We start from the raw sequence: 14876 nt of genomic DNA on the forward strand, positions 1-14876 counted from the left end.
ATGTGTGTGTGTGGGGGAGTGAGCAAGTAGCTGTGGTGCTTAGCTCACTACCAGGGTTAATCTACAACTGAAATGCTTGTTAGTAGTCTATAATATCAAAGGCTTAGTATAACTGGAAGTTAATTAAAATTCTACAAAGGAGCTTGTGATATGACTAGAGTAACATTTTGCTCATCCTAGAAGTGCTTGAAAATAAACAGTAATGTATTCACCGTACATATTCACCACTGGAGGCCAGTAACTAGCAGAGTACCCCAGGGGTCAATACTGGGTCCAGTCCTGTTCAACGTCTTCATTAATGATCAGGATGATGGGGCAGAGTATATCCTCATCAAGTTTGCTGATGACACAGAACAAAGGGGAGTGCCTGATATGGCAAAGGGTTGTGCTGTCATCCAGACTGACCTTGACAAGATGGAGAAATGGGCTGATGGGAACCTCATGCAGTTGAACAAGGGGGAATGCAAAGTCCTGCACCTGGGGAGGAACAACCAGTACGTGCGGGGGGAGGGGTGTGTTACCCAGCTGGAAAACAGCCTGGCGGAAAAGGACCTGGGTGTCCTAGTGGACACCAAGTCGAACATGAGACAGCAACATGTCTGTCCTGGTTTCAGTTAGAACAGAGTTAATTTTCTTCCTAGCAGCTGGTAGAATGCTATGTTTTGGCTTAGGATGAGAAGAGTGCTGATAACACCCCGATGTTTTAATTGTTGCAGAGCAGTGCTTATACCAAGCCAAGGACATCTCAGCTTTTTGCTCTGTCCTGCCAACAGGCAGGCTGGGGGTGCAGTAAGAGCTGGGAGGGGACAGACCCAGGACAGGTGACCCAAACTAGCCAAAGGGGTATTCCATACCATCTGACGTCATGCTAAACAATATATAGGGGTGGCTAGCCGGGGGAGGGGGCCAGACTGCTCGGGGTTAGGCTGGGCATCGGTCAGCGGGTGGTGAGCAATTGCATTGTGCATCACTTGTTTTGTACACATTATTAGTAGTAGTACTATTATCATCATTGTATTATTATTATTATTATTGTTATTATTGTTATTATTATTTTCCTGTCTTATTAAACTGTCTTTATCTCAACTCACAAGCTTCACTTTCCATTTCTCTCCCCTGTCCCAGAAAGGGAGGGGGGAGGGTGAGCGAATGGCTGCGTGGTGTTTAGCTGCCGGCGGGGCTAAACAACAACAGTCTTTTTGGCGCCCAACGTGGGGCACGAAAGGTTGAGATAACGGCAGATCTGACCAGAGTGTGTTAAACTAAAATTGGTATAAGTATTAGACCTGCTTAATAGTTACTTGTCATAATGCTGATTGCTTTAATCTCAACTCTGCTGCGCCTGTTTTCCAAATTGAGTATTATAGCACGTTATTTTCCGTATTTGCTCTCTGTCATGTTGTTTATCCTCTCCGGACCCTGGTTTCAGACCATTATGGTACTGTGTGTTGTAACAGTGGCTTATGAGACGATGAAATATCTGGTCATGACTCTAACCTGGTATTTGTACTCAGTAACATCGTCAACTCTATACTTTGGAAACTGTATTGTGGAAACTATTAGCAATTATACCTGTTGCCTTTTTTCATTAGGGAGTCAATCTGTGGAGGGGAAAGGGGAAGATATTTTTTCTTACTTGATCACTCTCCCTTTCTCCTTCACCACCCTCTTATCCTCCTTGATCACTCTCCCTTCCTCCTTCACCACCCTCTTATCATCTGAGCTTGTTACAATAGCTCTCCAAGATATTGAATATCCTTGGGATACTCAGACCAGCATAGTCTTGTTGTTCTGCCTCCTGAATGCACTTCAGGTTCTGCTTAAAGTTAAACAACCAGCAGGTGGATCAGGCTGCTAAGATTGAAGTAGCTCAGGTGGACCTGGATTGGCAGCATAAAGGTGAATTATTTATAGCCCGATGGGCCCATGACACCTCAGGCCATCAAGGTAGAGATGCAACATACAGATGGGCTCGTGATCGAGGGGTGGACCTGACCATGGACGCTATAGCACAGGTTATTCATGACTGTGAAACATGTGCTGCAATCAAGCAAGCCAAACGGTCAAAGCCTCTTTGGTATGGAGGACGATGGGTGAAATATAAATATGGAGAGGCCTGGCAGATTGATTACATCACACTCCCTCAAACTTGCAATGGCAAGCGCCACGTACTTACAATGGTGGAAGCAATCACCGGATGGCTGGAAACATATCCTGTGCCCCATGCCACCGCCCGGAACACTAACCTGGGCCTTGAAAAGCAAGTCCTATGGCGACATGGCACCCCAGAAAGAATAGAGTCAGACAATGGAACTCATTTCCGAAACAACCTTATAGACACTTGGGCCAAAGAGCATGGTATTGAGTGGGTGTATCACATCCCCTATCATGCACCAGCCTCCGGGAAAGTTGAACGATACAATGGACTGTTAAAGACTACATTGAAAGCAATGGGCGCTGGGACATTCAAAACTTGGGATACGCATTTGGCAAAGGCCACCTGGTTAGTCAATACTAGGGGATCTGCCAACCGAGCTGGACCTGCCCAATCAAACTTGTTACGTACTGTAGATGGGGATAAAGTTCCTGTAGTGCATGTAAGAAATATGCTGGGTAAAACAGTCTGGGCTACTCCTGCCTCAGGAAAAGGCAAACCCATTCGTGGAATTGTTTTCACTCAGGGACCTGGATACACTTGGTGGGTGATGCAAAAGAACGGAGAGGTCCGGTGTGTACCTCAAGGAGATTTAATACTGGGTGAGAATAGCCCATGAACTGAATTGTACCATGTTAATTGCTATATAATACTGTATGTTATCACTACTATGACTACTTTAGGTGACTAATTAGAATGCATGGAAAAGAGTGTAACCTGAGCATGACATAAATGGTATGGAATAAGGGGTGGATAGGTGTCCTGGTTTCAGTTAGAACAGAATTAATTTTCTTCCTAGTAGCTGGTGGAATGCTGTGTTTTGGCTTAGGATGAGAAGAGTGCTGATAACACCCCGATGTTTTAATTGTTGCAGAGCAGTGCTTATACCAAGCCAAGGACATCTCAGCCTTTTGCTCTGTCCTGCCAACAGGCAGGCTGGGGGTGCAGTAAGAGCTGGGAGGGGACAGACCCAGGACAGGTGACCCAAACTAGCCAAAGGGGTATTCCATACCATCTGACGTCATGCTAAACAATATATAGGGGTGGCTAGCCGGGGGAGGGGGCCGGACTGCTCGGGGTTAGGCTGGGCATCGGTCAGCGGGTGGTGAGCAATTGCATTGTGCATCACTTGTTTGTACACATTATTAGTAGTAGTACTATTATCATCATTGTATTATTATTATTATTATTATTATTGTTATTGTTATTGTTATTGTTATTATTATTTTCCTGTCTTATTAAACTGTCTTTATCTCAACTCACAAGCTTCACTTTCCATTTCTCTCCCCTGTCCCAGAAAGGGAGGGGGGAGGGTGAGCGAACGGCTGCGTGGTGTTTAGCTGCCGGTGGGGTTAAACCATGACAATGTCCTTGCCACAAAGAAGGCTAACGGTAGCCTGGTCTGCATGAGGCAAAGTATTGCCAGCGGGTCAACAGAGGTGCTCCTTCCCCTCTCCTCAGCACTTATGAGGCCACACCTGGAGCCCTATGTCCAGTTCTGGGCCCCCCAGACATAGACATCCTGGAAGGAGTCCAGTGTAGGGCCATGAGGATGAATAATGGACTGGAGCATCTCTCCTATGAGAGGCTGAGAGAGCTGGGACTGATCAGTCTGGAGAAGAGGAGGCTCGGGGTGGGGGTAATCTCATCAATGTGTATAAATACCTGAAGGGACGGTGCAAAGAGACAGACTTTTCATTGGTTCCCCCATGCCAGGACAAGAAGCAATGGGCACAAACTGAGACATAGGAGGTTCCATCTGAACATCAAGAAGCGCTTCTTTTCTGTGTGGGTGACTGAGCACTTGAACAGATTGCCTACAGGGGTTGTGGAGTCTTCCTCCTTGGAGATCTTAGATCTTCAAAAACCATCTGGACATGGTCCAGGGCAGCCTTCACTAGGTGTCCCTGCTTGAGCAGGGGTGTTGGATTAGATGACCTCTAGAGGTCCCTTTCAACCTCGACCATTCTGTGATATAACTCGCTGTAAACTATTTAATCTTTTTATAGAAGCTAATCAGGTAATAATTGTGAGAGCATCTCTCACAATAACTTCAAGATTTTTCTAAATGTACATAAAGATCATTGCTACATTGTATGCTCCGTAAATTGAAATAATTAGTCAAAGATTTTTAAATAATTATTAATTTGAAGAAACTGAAAATAGGAGTAACCACTCATAGATCATAGAATCATAAAATGTCTTGGGTTGGAAGGAACCTCAAAGATCATCGAGGTCCAACCCCCTGACCATGGCCAGGGATGCCACACACTAGATCAGGTTGCCCAAGGACTCATCTAACCTGGTCTTGAGCACCTCCATGATGGCGCATCCACAACTTCTCTGGGCAACCTATTCCAGTGCCTCACCACCCTCTGAGTGAAGAATTTTCTCCTAACCTCTAATCAAAATCTCCCCTCTTTTAGTTTAAAGTTATTCCCCCTTGTCCTGTCATTTTCTGCCTGAGTAAAGTCTCTCTCCATCTTTTTCTATAAGCCACCTTTAATTACTGAAATGTTGCAATGAGGTCATCCTGGAGCCTTCTCTTCTTTAGGCTGAACAGCCCCAGCTCTCTCAGCCTTTCTTCATAGGAGAGGTGCTCCAGCCCCTTGATCATCTTTGTGACCCTCCTCTGGACCCGTTCTAACAGATCCACATCCTTCTTGTGCTGGGGGCTCCAGACCTGGATGCAGTACTCCAAGTGGGTCTTCTCAAGGACAGAGTAGAGGGGGACAATCACCTCCCTTGACCTGCTGGCCACTCCTCTTTTGATTCAGCCCAGGATGCAGTTGGCCTTCTAGGCTGCAAGAGCTCACTGCTGGCTCATGTCCAGCTTTTCATCCACCAGAACCCCCAAGTTCTTCTCTGCAGGGCTGCTCTCAATGAATTCTTTTCCCAGTCTGTTCTCATGTCTGGGATTGCCCTAACCAAGGTGCATAACTCTGTACTTGGACTTGTTGAAACTCATTAGGTTCACATGGGCCCACTTCTCAAGGTTTTCTAGGTCCCTTTGGATGGCATCCCTTCCTTCTTTGGTATCAACCACACCACTCAGCTTGGTGTCATCTGCAAATGTGAGACATTGCCATTGACCACCACTCTCTGGGTGCGACCTTCAAGCCAACTCTTTATCCACTGGATGGTCCACCCATCAAATCCATCTCTCTCCAATTTGGAGACCAGGATGTTATGTGGGACCGTGTCAAAGGCCTTGCAGAAGTCCAGGTAGATGACATTGGTCGGTCTTCCCTTGTCAACTGATGCAGTCACTCCATTGTAGAAAGCCCCTGGATTGGTCAGACACGCTTCGCCCTTGGTGAAGCCATGCTGGCTGTCTCAGATCAGCTCTTTGTCTTGCATGTGCCTTGACATTGCTTCCAGGAGTATCTGTTCCATGATCTTGCCAGGCAGAGAAGTGAGGCTCACAGGTCCGTAGTTCCCTAGGTCCTCCTTTCTAGCCTTTTTAAAAATGGGAGTTACTCCCTTTTTCCAGTCACCAGGGACTTCTCTTGACTGCCAGGACTTTTCAAATATAATGGAGAGAGGCTTGCCAACTACATCAGCCAATTCCTTCAGGACCCTGGGATGCATGTCATCAGGTCCCATAGACTTGTAGTTGTTTAGTTTCATCAGGAGGTCTCGAAACTGCTCTTCACTCAGTCCTTTATGACTTGTTAAATGTAGTGGGTTTACGTGGCAAGCTCTTGGTAGTGGGGGGCTGCAGGGTGGTTTCTGTGAGAAGAATCCAGAAGCTGCCCCATCTCATGTTAGATAAGGGACAGTTTCAGACGGTTCCAAAGGGACCTGCCGCTGCCCAGAGCTGAGCCAATAAGCGATGCTATTTGTGCCTCTGTGAGAGCATTTTTAAGAAAGGGAAAAAACCTGCTGCAACAACAGCAGCTGGGAGAGTGAAGAGTGAGAAACAGCCCTGCAGACACCAAGGTCAGTGAAGAAGGACGGGGGAGGAGGTGTTCCAGGTCCCAGAGCTGAAGTTCCCTTGGCCTGTGGAGCAGGTTGTCCCCCTGCAGCCGGTGGTGTACCACAGTGGAGCAGGTTTCCACGCTGCAGCCTATGGAGGAGCCCACAGTGGAGCAGGTGGATCTGACTTGAAGGAGGCTACAGCCTGTGGAGGACCCCCACTGGAGCAGACTCCAGGCCAGACCTGTAGCCCATGGAGAGGAGCCCATACGGAAGCAGATGATCTGGCAGGAGCTGCCACCCGTGGGGGACCCATGTTGGAGCAGTTTGCTCCTGAGGGATGGACCCTGTAGTACTGACCCATATTTGGAGCAGTTCTTGAAGAGCTTCTGCCTGTAGGAAGCACACACTAGATCAGTTCAGGAAAGATTACATCCCGTGGGAAGGGCCCCATGTGGGGTCTCCAAAGTGCTACAGACTGACTGCAGCCTCCATTCTGCCATTCCCCTGCACCGCTCAGGAGGAGGAGGACATAGAAGCGGGTGGATGGGGGGGGGGAAGGTTGTTTTAGTTTGTTTTCTTTGTTTCACACTTCTCTAGCTTGTTAGCAATAGGTAATAAATTTCTCTAATCTTCCTGTGGTGAGTCTGTTTTGCCTGTGACGATAATTGTTGACTGATCACCCTGTCCTTATCTCAGCCCTTGAGCCTTTCTCATCATATTTTCTCCCCCTTTCCCTTTGAGGAGGGGGGAGTGAGAGAGCGGTTGTGATGGAGTTCAGGTGCCCAGCAGAGTAAAACCACCACAGTCCTCCTTGATACCACCAGAATATTTGTGGGAGAATTTCTTTTGTAAGAGAAAAGAAAGGAGGCTTTGACACAGTACTTAATATCAGTATGGTCGACTTCTAAGCATTAGCTGGGTACTGCAAGAGTTCAAAGAATTTAGACATTAAAAGTTACCTTTACAAACCTAGAATAATTTTGTCTAATCATTTGTAACATACAATGAACAAGAACATTACAGCAGATTTGAGGTGTCATAATATGGATTTTATGTAGAGAGTGAATTTTCTGACTGAAACTAGGTAATTTTACTTTACATGTTGAATAGAAAATTTCATTATTTGTCCTCTTGACTTAAAAAGCAACAAACCAGGGTTATTTTAGATGGTCACACTTTCCATTGCTATGTCATTACAGTTTATCCTATAATTTGCACCTTCATTTTGTTCCATGAAAAATCATAATTGACACTCAGATTTCTTTAGATGCCTTTTTTGCTTTTTAATATCTATACACAACAATTAATATTTAGGCCTTTACTTTTTTCTTTATGAGGTTTGTTTAATTGTAACTGAGGAGTCCTTAATTTATGCTCCTGGCTGATTAATATATCACTTTCTTTTTGATACACGCCTCCAAGTCATACACATTTGGTCACTCTCAACCCTCGACATAGTCTTTGCCTAGGCTTGGGTGCCACCAGCTTCCAACCTCTGGATATATGTTCTTGAAGAAAACAATTTCTGACCTTCTTGCTGTGGTTGCTTCTTCTTCTGATCATATTTCATAGGCTGTGGGTAGTTGGCCTTTATTGATTTTTGAAAAAAATTATGCAATGATGGAATTATCTGCTGTATGTTTCTTAGTTATGGATGTATATTAGGAAGGAATGTACCAGGTAGCTATCATTAGGAGACTGAACAGCCCACTCTATAATGTTGAGTGGGCTATCAAAAGCAAAACTAGGTGAAGTGACAGAGAGCTAGAATTAGAAATCCAGATTGGAAAGCAGTTTAAGTGATAACTCTTCTTTTAGAAGGAGATTTTAGTTACGTACCAGTGAAGGGATGTTGTTCCTCAGTTGCATGTTAATAAATTTGTTAGGGAAGAACTACTTCAAGTCCAGAAATTTGTCACTAAATCTTACCTATTCTATACATTAGAATTAATTGTGTGTCAGTGATGTTTGTGAACTTTTATAGACTTTTAAAGTGTTTGGGGTTTTGTTTCTTGGTTCTAATCAGGACTGTTAAGGATTTATCCTACTGGTGTTGAGATTTTCAGTTGAAAGCAAATACTTCATGTGATTACTGGATTGACAATATAATGGATTTGAAAATTATTAATGACATTAACAATGGGGCGAGTATGACATTTGCTAACTTTTCCATATTGTTAAAACAAAAATAACACAAAGTCTTGTATGTTAATGGTAAGTAACTTTTAAACAAGATTTGCTGTGTTTTTAAAGAATCGTTGATGCAAATATTGTTTCATATATTTTGATGCTTCTCATTAATTTCCTTTTTTAAAGATTGGGGCCACGTCCCAGAAACTACATGAGCAGATAGTTATTTTCATGAGAATTATATACTTTCACTACAAAATAATTTGATAAAAATCTTGTCTATAAAATTGTCATAATTTTGGAGAAGAATATATATAAAGTTGGTATATTTTCTCCTATTCATTTTCCCTCCTAAAGATATGGTAAAAGCACGCAAATCACTTCTTCATTTATATTTCATCTATGGATCATGTAAAATTGTAGAATTATGGGACTCTAGATGACTTTGGCAATCATGCTCAGGCTGCAAAAAATCTGTAGGTATAGATGATCCAGTGGTTGTGTTAGCTGTTCATATGGCCTAACATGATTACTGTTACTGAATTAAATGCTTTACCAAAGCTTTTTGCAATTGAGTTTGATTTCATTCAATAGTAAAGACTTAGATGCAGTGGCTGCTTTGAAAAGGCTAGTTTTCCTCTGTTCTGTCTTCCTGCTTACAAAGGGAAAGGCTGTTATTTGCTGTCAACTAGGTGTAAGAGGAGAAAAATACATTTAATTAAAATATCCAGATTTTTGAAGTCTGCCTCTACTGGGAAACAGACAATAATTCCATCTTGAGAAACAAAGGATAACACCGAAGATGGAAAAATGAAGGAAAACCAAACTTGTTTCTTATTTATTTATAACAGTAGAGTGCATGCCTGCAGCCTCAATAATTTTGTTAAAATATAGAGCAGCTTTCTGAGATATAATTTGAGTAGCTGCTCCATGCATGGCATTGTATCTGTGCTTCTAATTATTACATGGCACTTTCCAATAATAAGTGAATCCAGATTTTTTTCATTAACATAATCTAATATAATTGTAAGTTAAGTTGTGATTATTCTTGTGTTTATATTTATATTTGGCCTTTTTGAGTATACTGATTAATTGTTTCATGCTGTAGAAGTGTAAGATATGGTCCTTTACAGTCCTTCCTAGTTGTTATCGGTATTGTCCTTGTTGAATTAAGAAAAGAGATCCCACTCCTAGATGCAACTTGCTTAAAATTGTGGTGAAATCTTTTGGCAGAGTTGGGAATTTATTTTACTGCTGTACTCCTGGTCTTCTTTCACAAACTCTTTAAGTTCACATTGGGCAATTTTAGGTGTGAATAAACACGTCTGTGGAATTCTTAGGTCCCTCAAAATAATTTTAAAAAAGCCAGCAGATCAAGAATAATTCTTATGTGATTATATGGTGTTTCTGTAGCAGATTTTAAAATGTCCAGCTTTTGCTACCTCTCATAAAGAGAGTGGATATTCTGAGAAATAAGATGCTGAGGTGTGTTTTGAAGAGCCCATCTAATTTTGATGGACTGGATGGAGATTGCCATCTGATATGACAAAAATAAAAATATTGCTAGTAGCTTTCTCTTATCCTTCTTCCTATTCTCTTCTCCTCCCCCCCCCCTCAGTTGAAACATATACTCTCTTTAGTGTCCACATCCTCAAAGGATGTTTATTTTATTTCTGTCTCGTCTTACCCTTTTTCTTTCTCTGTGAGAGTAAGGTAGAAGCATTTAGAAACATGGCTCCTAGTTTTGTAGTTGAATTTAATGGTCTATTTTAAGGCTCCATCAGGCAAAATTAATTCAGGCTCAAAAAACACAGACCAACTGACAAGTAAATGCTTTTGTTCTTGACTGGGTGTTAGAGTTTGTACTGACTTTTTATTATGAAAAATATTTATTTTTGTAGTCATAAAAGATTGAGACAAACATTTTCTCTTTCTTCAGATCTATCAAATTTTGAGTCTCGCTGTTTATTACAAACAAGCATAAAACAAATACAATCACTATTTATGATTTTTTTTTTATGTCTTTTTGTTGTTTTTTCTTGTTGTGTGGCACTCACCCCATACAACTTAGTTGTATAGTTTATTTTGAATGTTGTTTAAAACATGGAATTTAATGGAGTGTTCTAGTTAGAACAATAGCATTTGTCATTCCATAGTCAGAAGAAGGTAAAGGATGTGAACTTGAATCCGTTCAATGACATTCATGTTACATAGAACTGGATAACTCTCCATTATTAGGTCTAGTCAGACTTTTTGTGATATCTTTTTTTTTTTTTAAATTTTAATTTTTAGCTAATAGTTCCTATAAACAGCCCTCATAAAGGGAAATTCTATTTACTTGGTCTTTTAATAGTCAAAAATTGCAAATAGGATCTTTACTGTAGCTATTAGCATAGAAGGCCTCATTTCTGAAAACTTAAAATTCCACCTGCCATTAAAACTGGAGATACATCTTTCCATGGATTCAGTACAAGCTTGAGTGTTGGAAACATAAAGTGTAGTCTTATTTTAATTCTGCCATTTCTGTCACATGATTTACATCCTCTTTATTTCTCCATCTGAAAATCCAAAGATTAAAATATTTATGAAAACTTTTAAGGTTAATGGCATTTTCAGTGCTTGACTCATGTGACATTACTAGTAATATGAAAGTTAATTTTCAAAATACATATGCTCAAGCTATGCTTGGAACATGCACATAATGTTAAAGAATTCGTTTCTTTGGATCTGTAGAGAAACTCAATTAAGTATTTCTCCATAGGTGTGAATTTAAGCATCCATAGATGAAATTCTGAACATGTTTCTATATGAGGTGTTTTTATTATTATTATTATTATAATTGGCAGACATAAGTCCAACACTCTTTGACTGGGTTCTTTTAGATATTCCATATGTAGAGAGCTTAATGTTTAATACTAACTGTTGTCGTTTAACCCCAGTAGGCAGCTAACCATCACACAGTTGCTTGCTCCCTTCCACCCCTTCCCCAGTTGGATGAGGGGAAGAGAATCAGAAGGTCAAAATTGAGAAAACTTGTCTGTTAAGATAAAGACAGTTTAATAAGGAAACAAACAAACAAACAAAACCCACAAAGGAACAAAAAACAAGTGATGCAAAATGCAATTGTTCATCACCAGCTGACCAATGCCCAGCCAGACCCCGAACAATGGCAGCACCCCCCTGGCTAACTCCCCCCAGTTTTATTGTTGAGCATGACATCATATGGTATGGAATATCCCTTTGGCCAGTTTGGGTCAGTTGTCCTGTCTGTGTCCCTCCCAGCTTCTTGTGCATCCATCCCTAGCCTACTTGCTGGCAGGGCAATGTGAGTAACGGAAAAGACCTTGACTCAGTGTAAGAACTGCTTAGCATCAGTGTGTTAACACTATTTTCATTACAAATTCAAAACATAGTACCAAATGAGCTACTAGGAAGAAAATTAACTCTATCTTAACCAAACCAGCACACCAACTTTACTTTTTTGAAGTTATTTGACACTACACGGGACTTTGATTTAGCAGAATGAAATAGCAGTTTACTTCAATCACAGTACAAATAAAAATTATGCTTAGCAGAGTATAGTAGTTGCAATATGCAGTTGAATCATAATACAAATGCCATTCTTGTTGCTGGTCTTCATCATGACTCTGGCCGTCCCCAGTTGCTAGGAAGGAATACATGGGTTGAAACTGGCTTAAGCCTGTTGCTCTCTTCAAAGTTCTTTCTGTTTTTTTTTTTTTTGTTTTTTTTTTTTTGTACAGTTTTTATACTCTATGTTCTATACTGAGTTTTTTATACTCAGTTTGGCTGAGCCACATATAGCCCTACCCATTCTGGTCTGGCTAACTCTGGAAGACATGTATTTGCACGTATTTATTTATTTTAATTAAGCAGGGGACACAGCCAATTGATTCCCTCAACTATTGTAGCTATTTATCTAGAACAAAGACTATCTCCCATCTCTTTTGTGTTTTATTTTTTTTAAAACACTTGTGGTCAGTCACTCTACTTCTTTACTTAGGCAGTGAATATGTACTCATGAAGTTATCCCCTCAGAACCTTCTTCCATTCTAGGAGTTCATTGATCAATCACAACATGAAGTGTTTAAGTTTTTTACATTTTGACTTCAAAAAGAGAACTTTTCTGTAAGATACCTTTTTGGCATTGTGTATAAACACATTTTATTTTTCAATAATTTCATTATTTATATTGTAGGTCATGCAGGAGTCTCTGCCAGCATGATGAAGAAAAGAACTTCCCACAAGTAAGTTGCTAATATTTTTACTAAAGAATAGTTCTCAATAACTGGAATTTCCATTCTAGAAATATATCTGTATTGTTCCAGTCACTTTGCTCTTGAAAATCATGTGGAGTAGTATTCAGCCAGTGTATGTGTGTAGAGTCAGACTTAAATTCTTTTGGGAGGGAGGTGGGAAAGGATACACCATTGGTGGAGTTCTAAATATTGTTTTGAATGTTACTCTGAGAGAAATTATCCTGTGAATACAATTTTGTAATTTACTCTGGAATTCAGATGCAAGAGACTGCAAGCCAGAAATTGAGTACGTGTACTCTAGGATTTGTTACAGCTTTAGTTTTCGAAAAGGATTTTTCACTTTTTTTTTTTTTTTTTATAAAGAACAAACTGAAGCACTTCTTATAGAAGGCTGCTATTTGTGTGTGAAGGATACTTGCTTATCCTATACATTCATGGCACGTATTATTCTCTCTACTACATTTTGAAATAGTAGCAGCTAAATGATGAGTATGAGAATACAGAGGTAATAGCTTGGACATGTTTGACATTAGTGTCTAACAGCTAGATGTTGCAACTGGCTCAATGTCTAGTTGGAGAACTAAAAATAAGCTGGGGAAAGGTGAAATATTAAGATACTGCTACTTATATTTTAATTATGAATTACTATAGTGGTGCTATACGACATGCATCAATACAAAGCAATTTGTCTGGCAGGAATATCTTCTATGATTAACATATTTGAATTAGTATTAAGTGTTTCCCAGACACAACACATGATGCTCTGCTGTAATCCCTTTCACCAACTCTTCACTATTCACTCTTGTCTATCTCTTTACAAGGCAAAGATAAACATTTATTTGTTTAGAGACAGGTAGAGTTGGTTAAAACTTAATTTCTCTTGTTCTTTTTCAACCGCTCAGAGAAAGGAGTGTATGATGGGAAGACTATCAGAGGTGGGTTGCCTTTTGTACTTGAGGGTGGCTAGATTTGTCTTTATTGCTCTGTTGATATACACTTATTCAAATAGCTAAATAGGTTGTATATTTGTTAGCATAAAGGCTTTTATTGGGGCATATTAATTTGTGATCCTATGTCACATGATTTTGAGGCATTTAACTTAAGCACCCAACTGAGTTTTATGTTAATTTAGCCTAATCTGTTTTAGAATTGTTTAGTAAAGGTTTTGTTTTGTACCAAACCAAGATGACTTTTTGTGTGCTGCTCACTGACTTCTCTAAGAATGAGAGACTAGTATAGAGTTGTTTATACTTGATATTCATTACTTAAATTTTTGAAATGAACAGGTAACAGTAAGTAGTGCTGTAGACATGTTTATACTAAACAAGTGGGATATGAATGCCTATGTAAAAATGTATGCCGATGCTACTCTGAGCTGTTGTAGCCAACCATGAATTAGTAATGCATACTTTATAGTTGATTTAGTTATGATGACTCTTACATTGCTCATTTAAAGGAAAAAGAGGAACAAGTCTACTGGCATTTGAAGGCCATAGGGCCTTCAAAAACTTCTAAACTAGGTTCAGAAAGTTCACAGGGAAGGGAGGAGCCAAGTGGATGGAACAGGGGAACTCAGGAAGTGATGAAATGAGCTGTGTGGATTAGTTTTCTGAACTCTTCTTAACTAATATGTTAGTTAACCATTGACTCTTTTACTGACTCTTTTGGAAGGGGTTCCCATGGTTATAGGTCAGCTGCAAAAGATCAGTTCTTATGTGAGCTCTGTCAATGTCAATAGGTAGTGATGAATATGAAGCTGTCAGATCAGTCAGTAGTCTCTTAGCTTTTATCCTTTCAACTACCACTGAATTTATCCCTTGTGAATTTCACACTTATTGTGGCAAGTTGTACTTGGCTAAGGGCCAAACTCCCATCCATCTGTTCACTTCCCCTCCTCAGCAGGGCAGGGGTGGAAAATAGGATGACAAAGCTCATGGGTCAAGATAAAAAGGAGGTTGCTTACCAATTACCGTTGCAGGCAAAAGAGGCTTGAGTTAGTTAGGGAAAATTGAGTTAGGGAAAATTATTTTATTGCCAATTAAAATGGATTTGAATTGTAAGAAACAAACATTAAAATAATACCTTTCCTTTCCCATGATCAACTTCACTCCAGACTCCTCTACCCTCTCTTCCTCCTCAAAGCAGCACAGGGAATTGGGGAGGGGTATTTATAGCCAGTACATAAGGATTGCTCTCTGCTATTCCTTCCCCCCATACTTTTCCCCTGCACTGGCATGGGTTCTCTACAGGCCACAGTTCCTGTCAGGAAATACCCGACTGCTCCAGCATGAGTCCTCTATGGACTACAGTGTAGATATCTGCTCTGGTGCCATAGAACACCTCCTTTCTGAAACTTGGTGTTCTCTTTGCTCTCTCCCTCTCTCTCCCCCCTC

At 40.7% G+C, this 14876-nt stretch overlaps 1 protein-coding gene across 4 annotated transcripts in view; it reads left to right on the forward strand.

The window, feature by feature from the left end:
* Positions 1-14876, forward strand: part of LOC116501469 (spindlin-Z) — an 85018-nt gene that overhangs the window by 41485 nt on the left and 28657 nt on the right. For all 4 annotated transcript variants that reach the window (XM_032207057.1, XM_032207053.1, XM_032207056.1 and 1 more), the window contains exon 3: positions 12423-12471. In XM_032207057.1, the coding sequence (XP_032062948.1) occupies positions 12423-12471 (49 nt within the window). The remainder of the gene's footprint in view (positions 1-12422; positions 12472-14876) is intronic.

The sequence above is a fragment of the Aythya fuligula genome, chromosome W (assembly GCF_009819795.1).
Source record: "Aythya fuligula isolate bAytFul2 chromosome W, bAytFul2.pri, whole genome shotgun sequence".
Lineage (NCBI taxonomy): Eukaryota > Metazoa > Chordata > Aves > Anseriformes > Anatidae > Aythya > Aythya fuligula.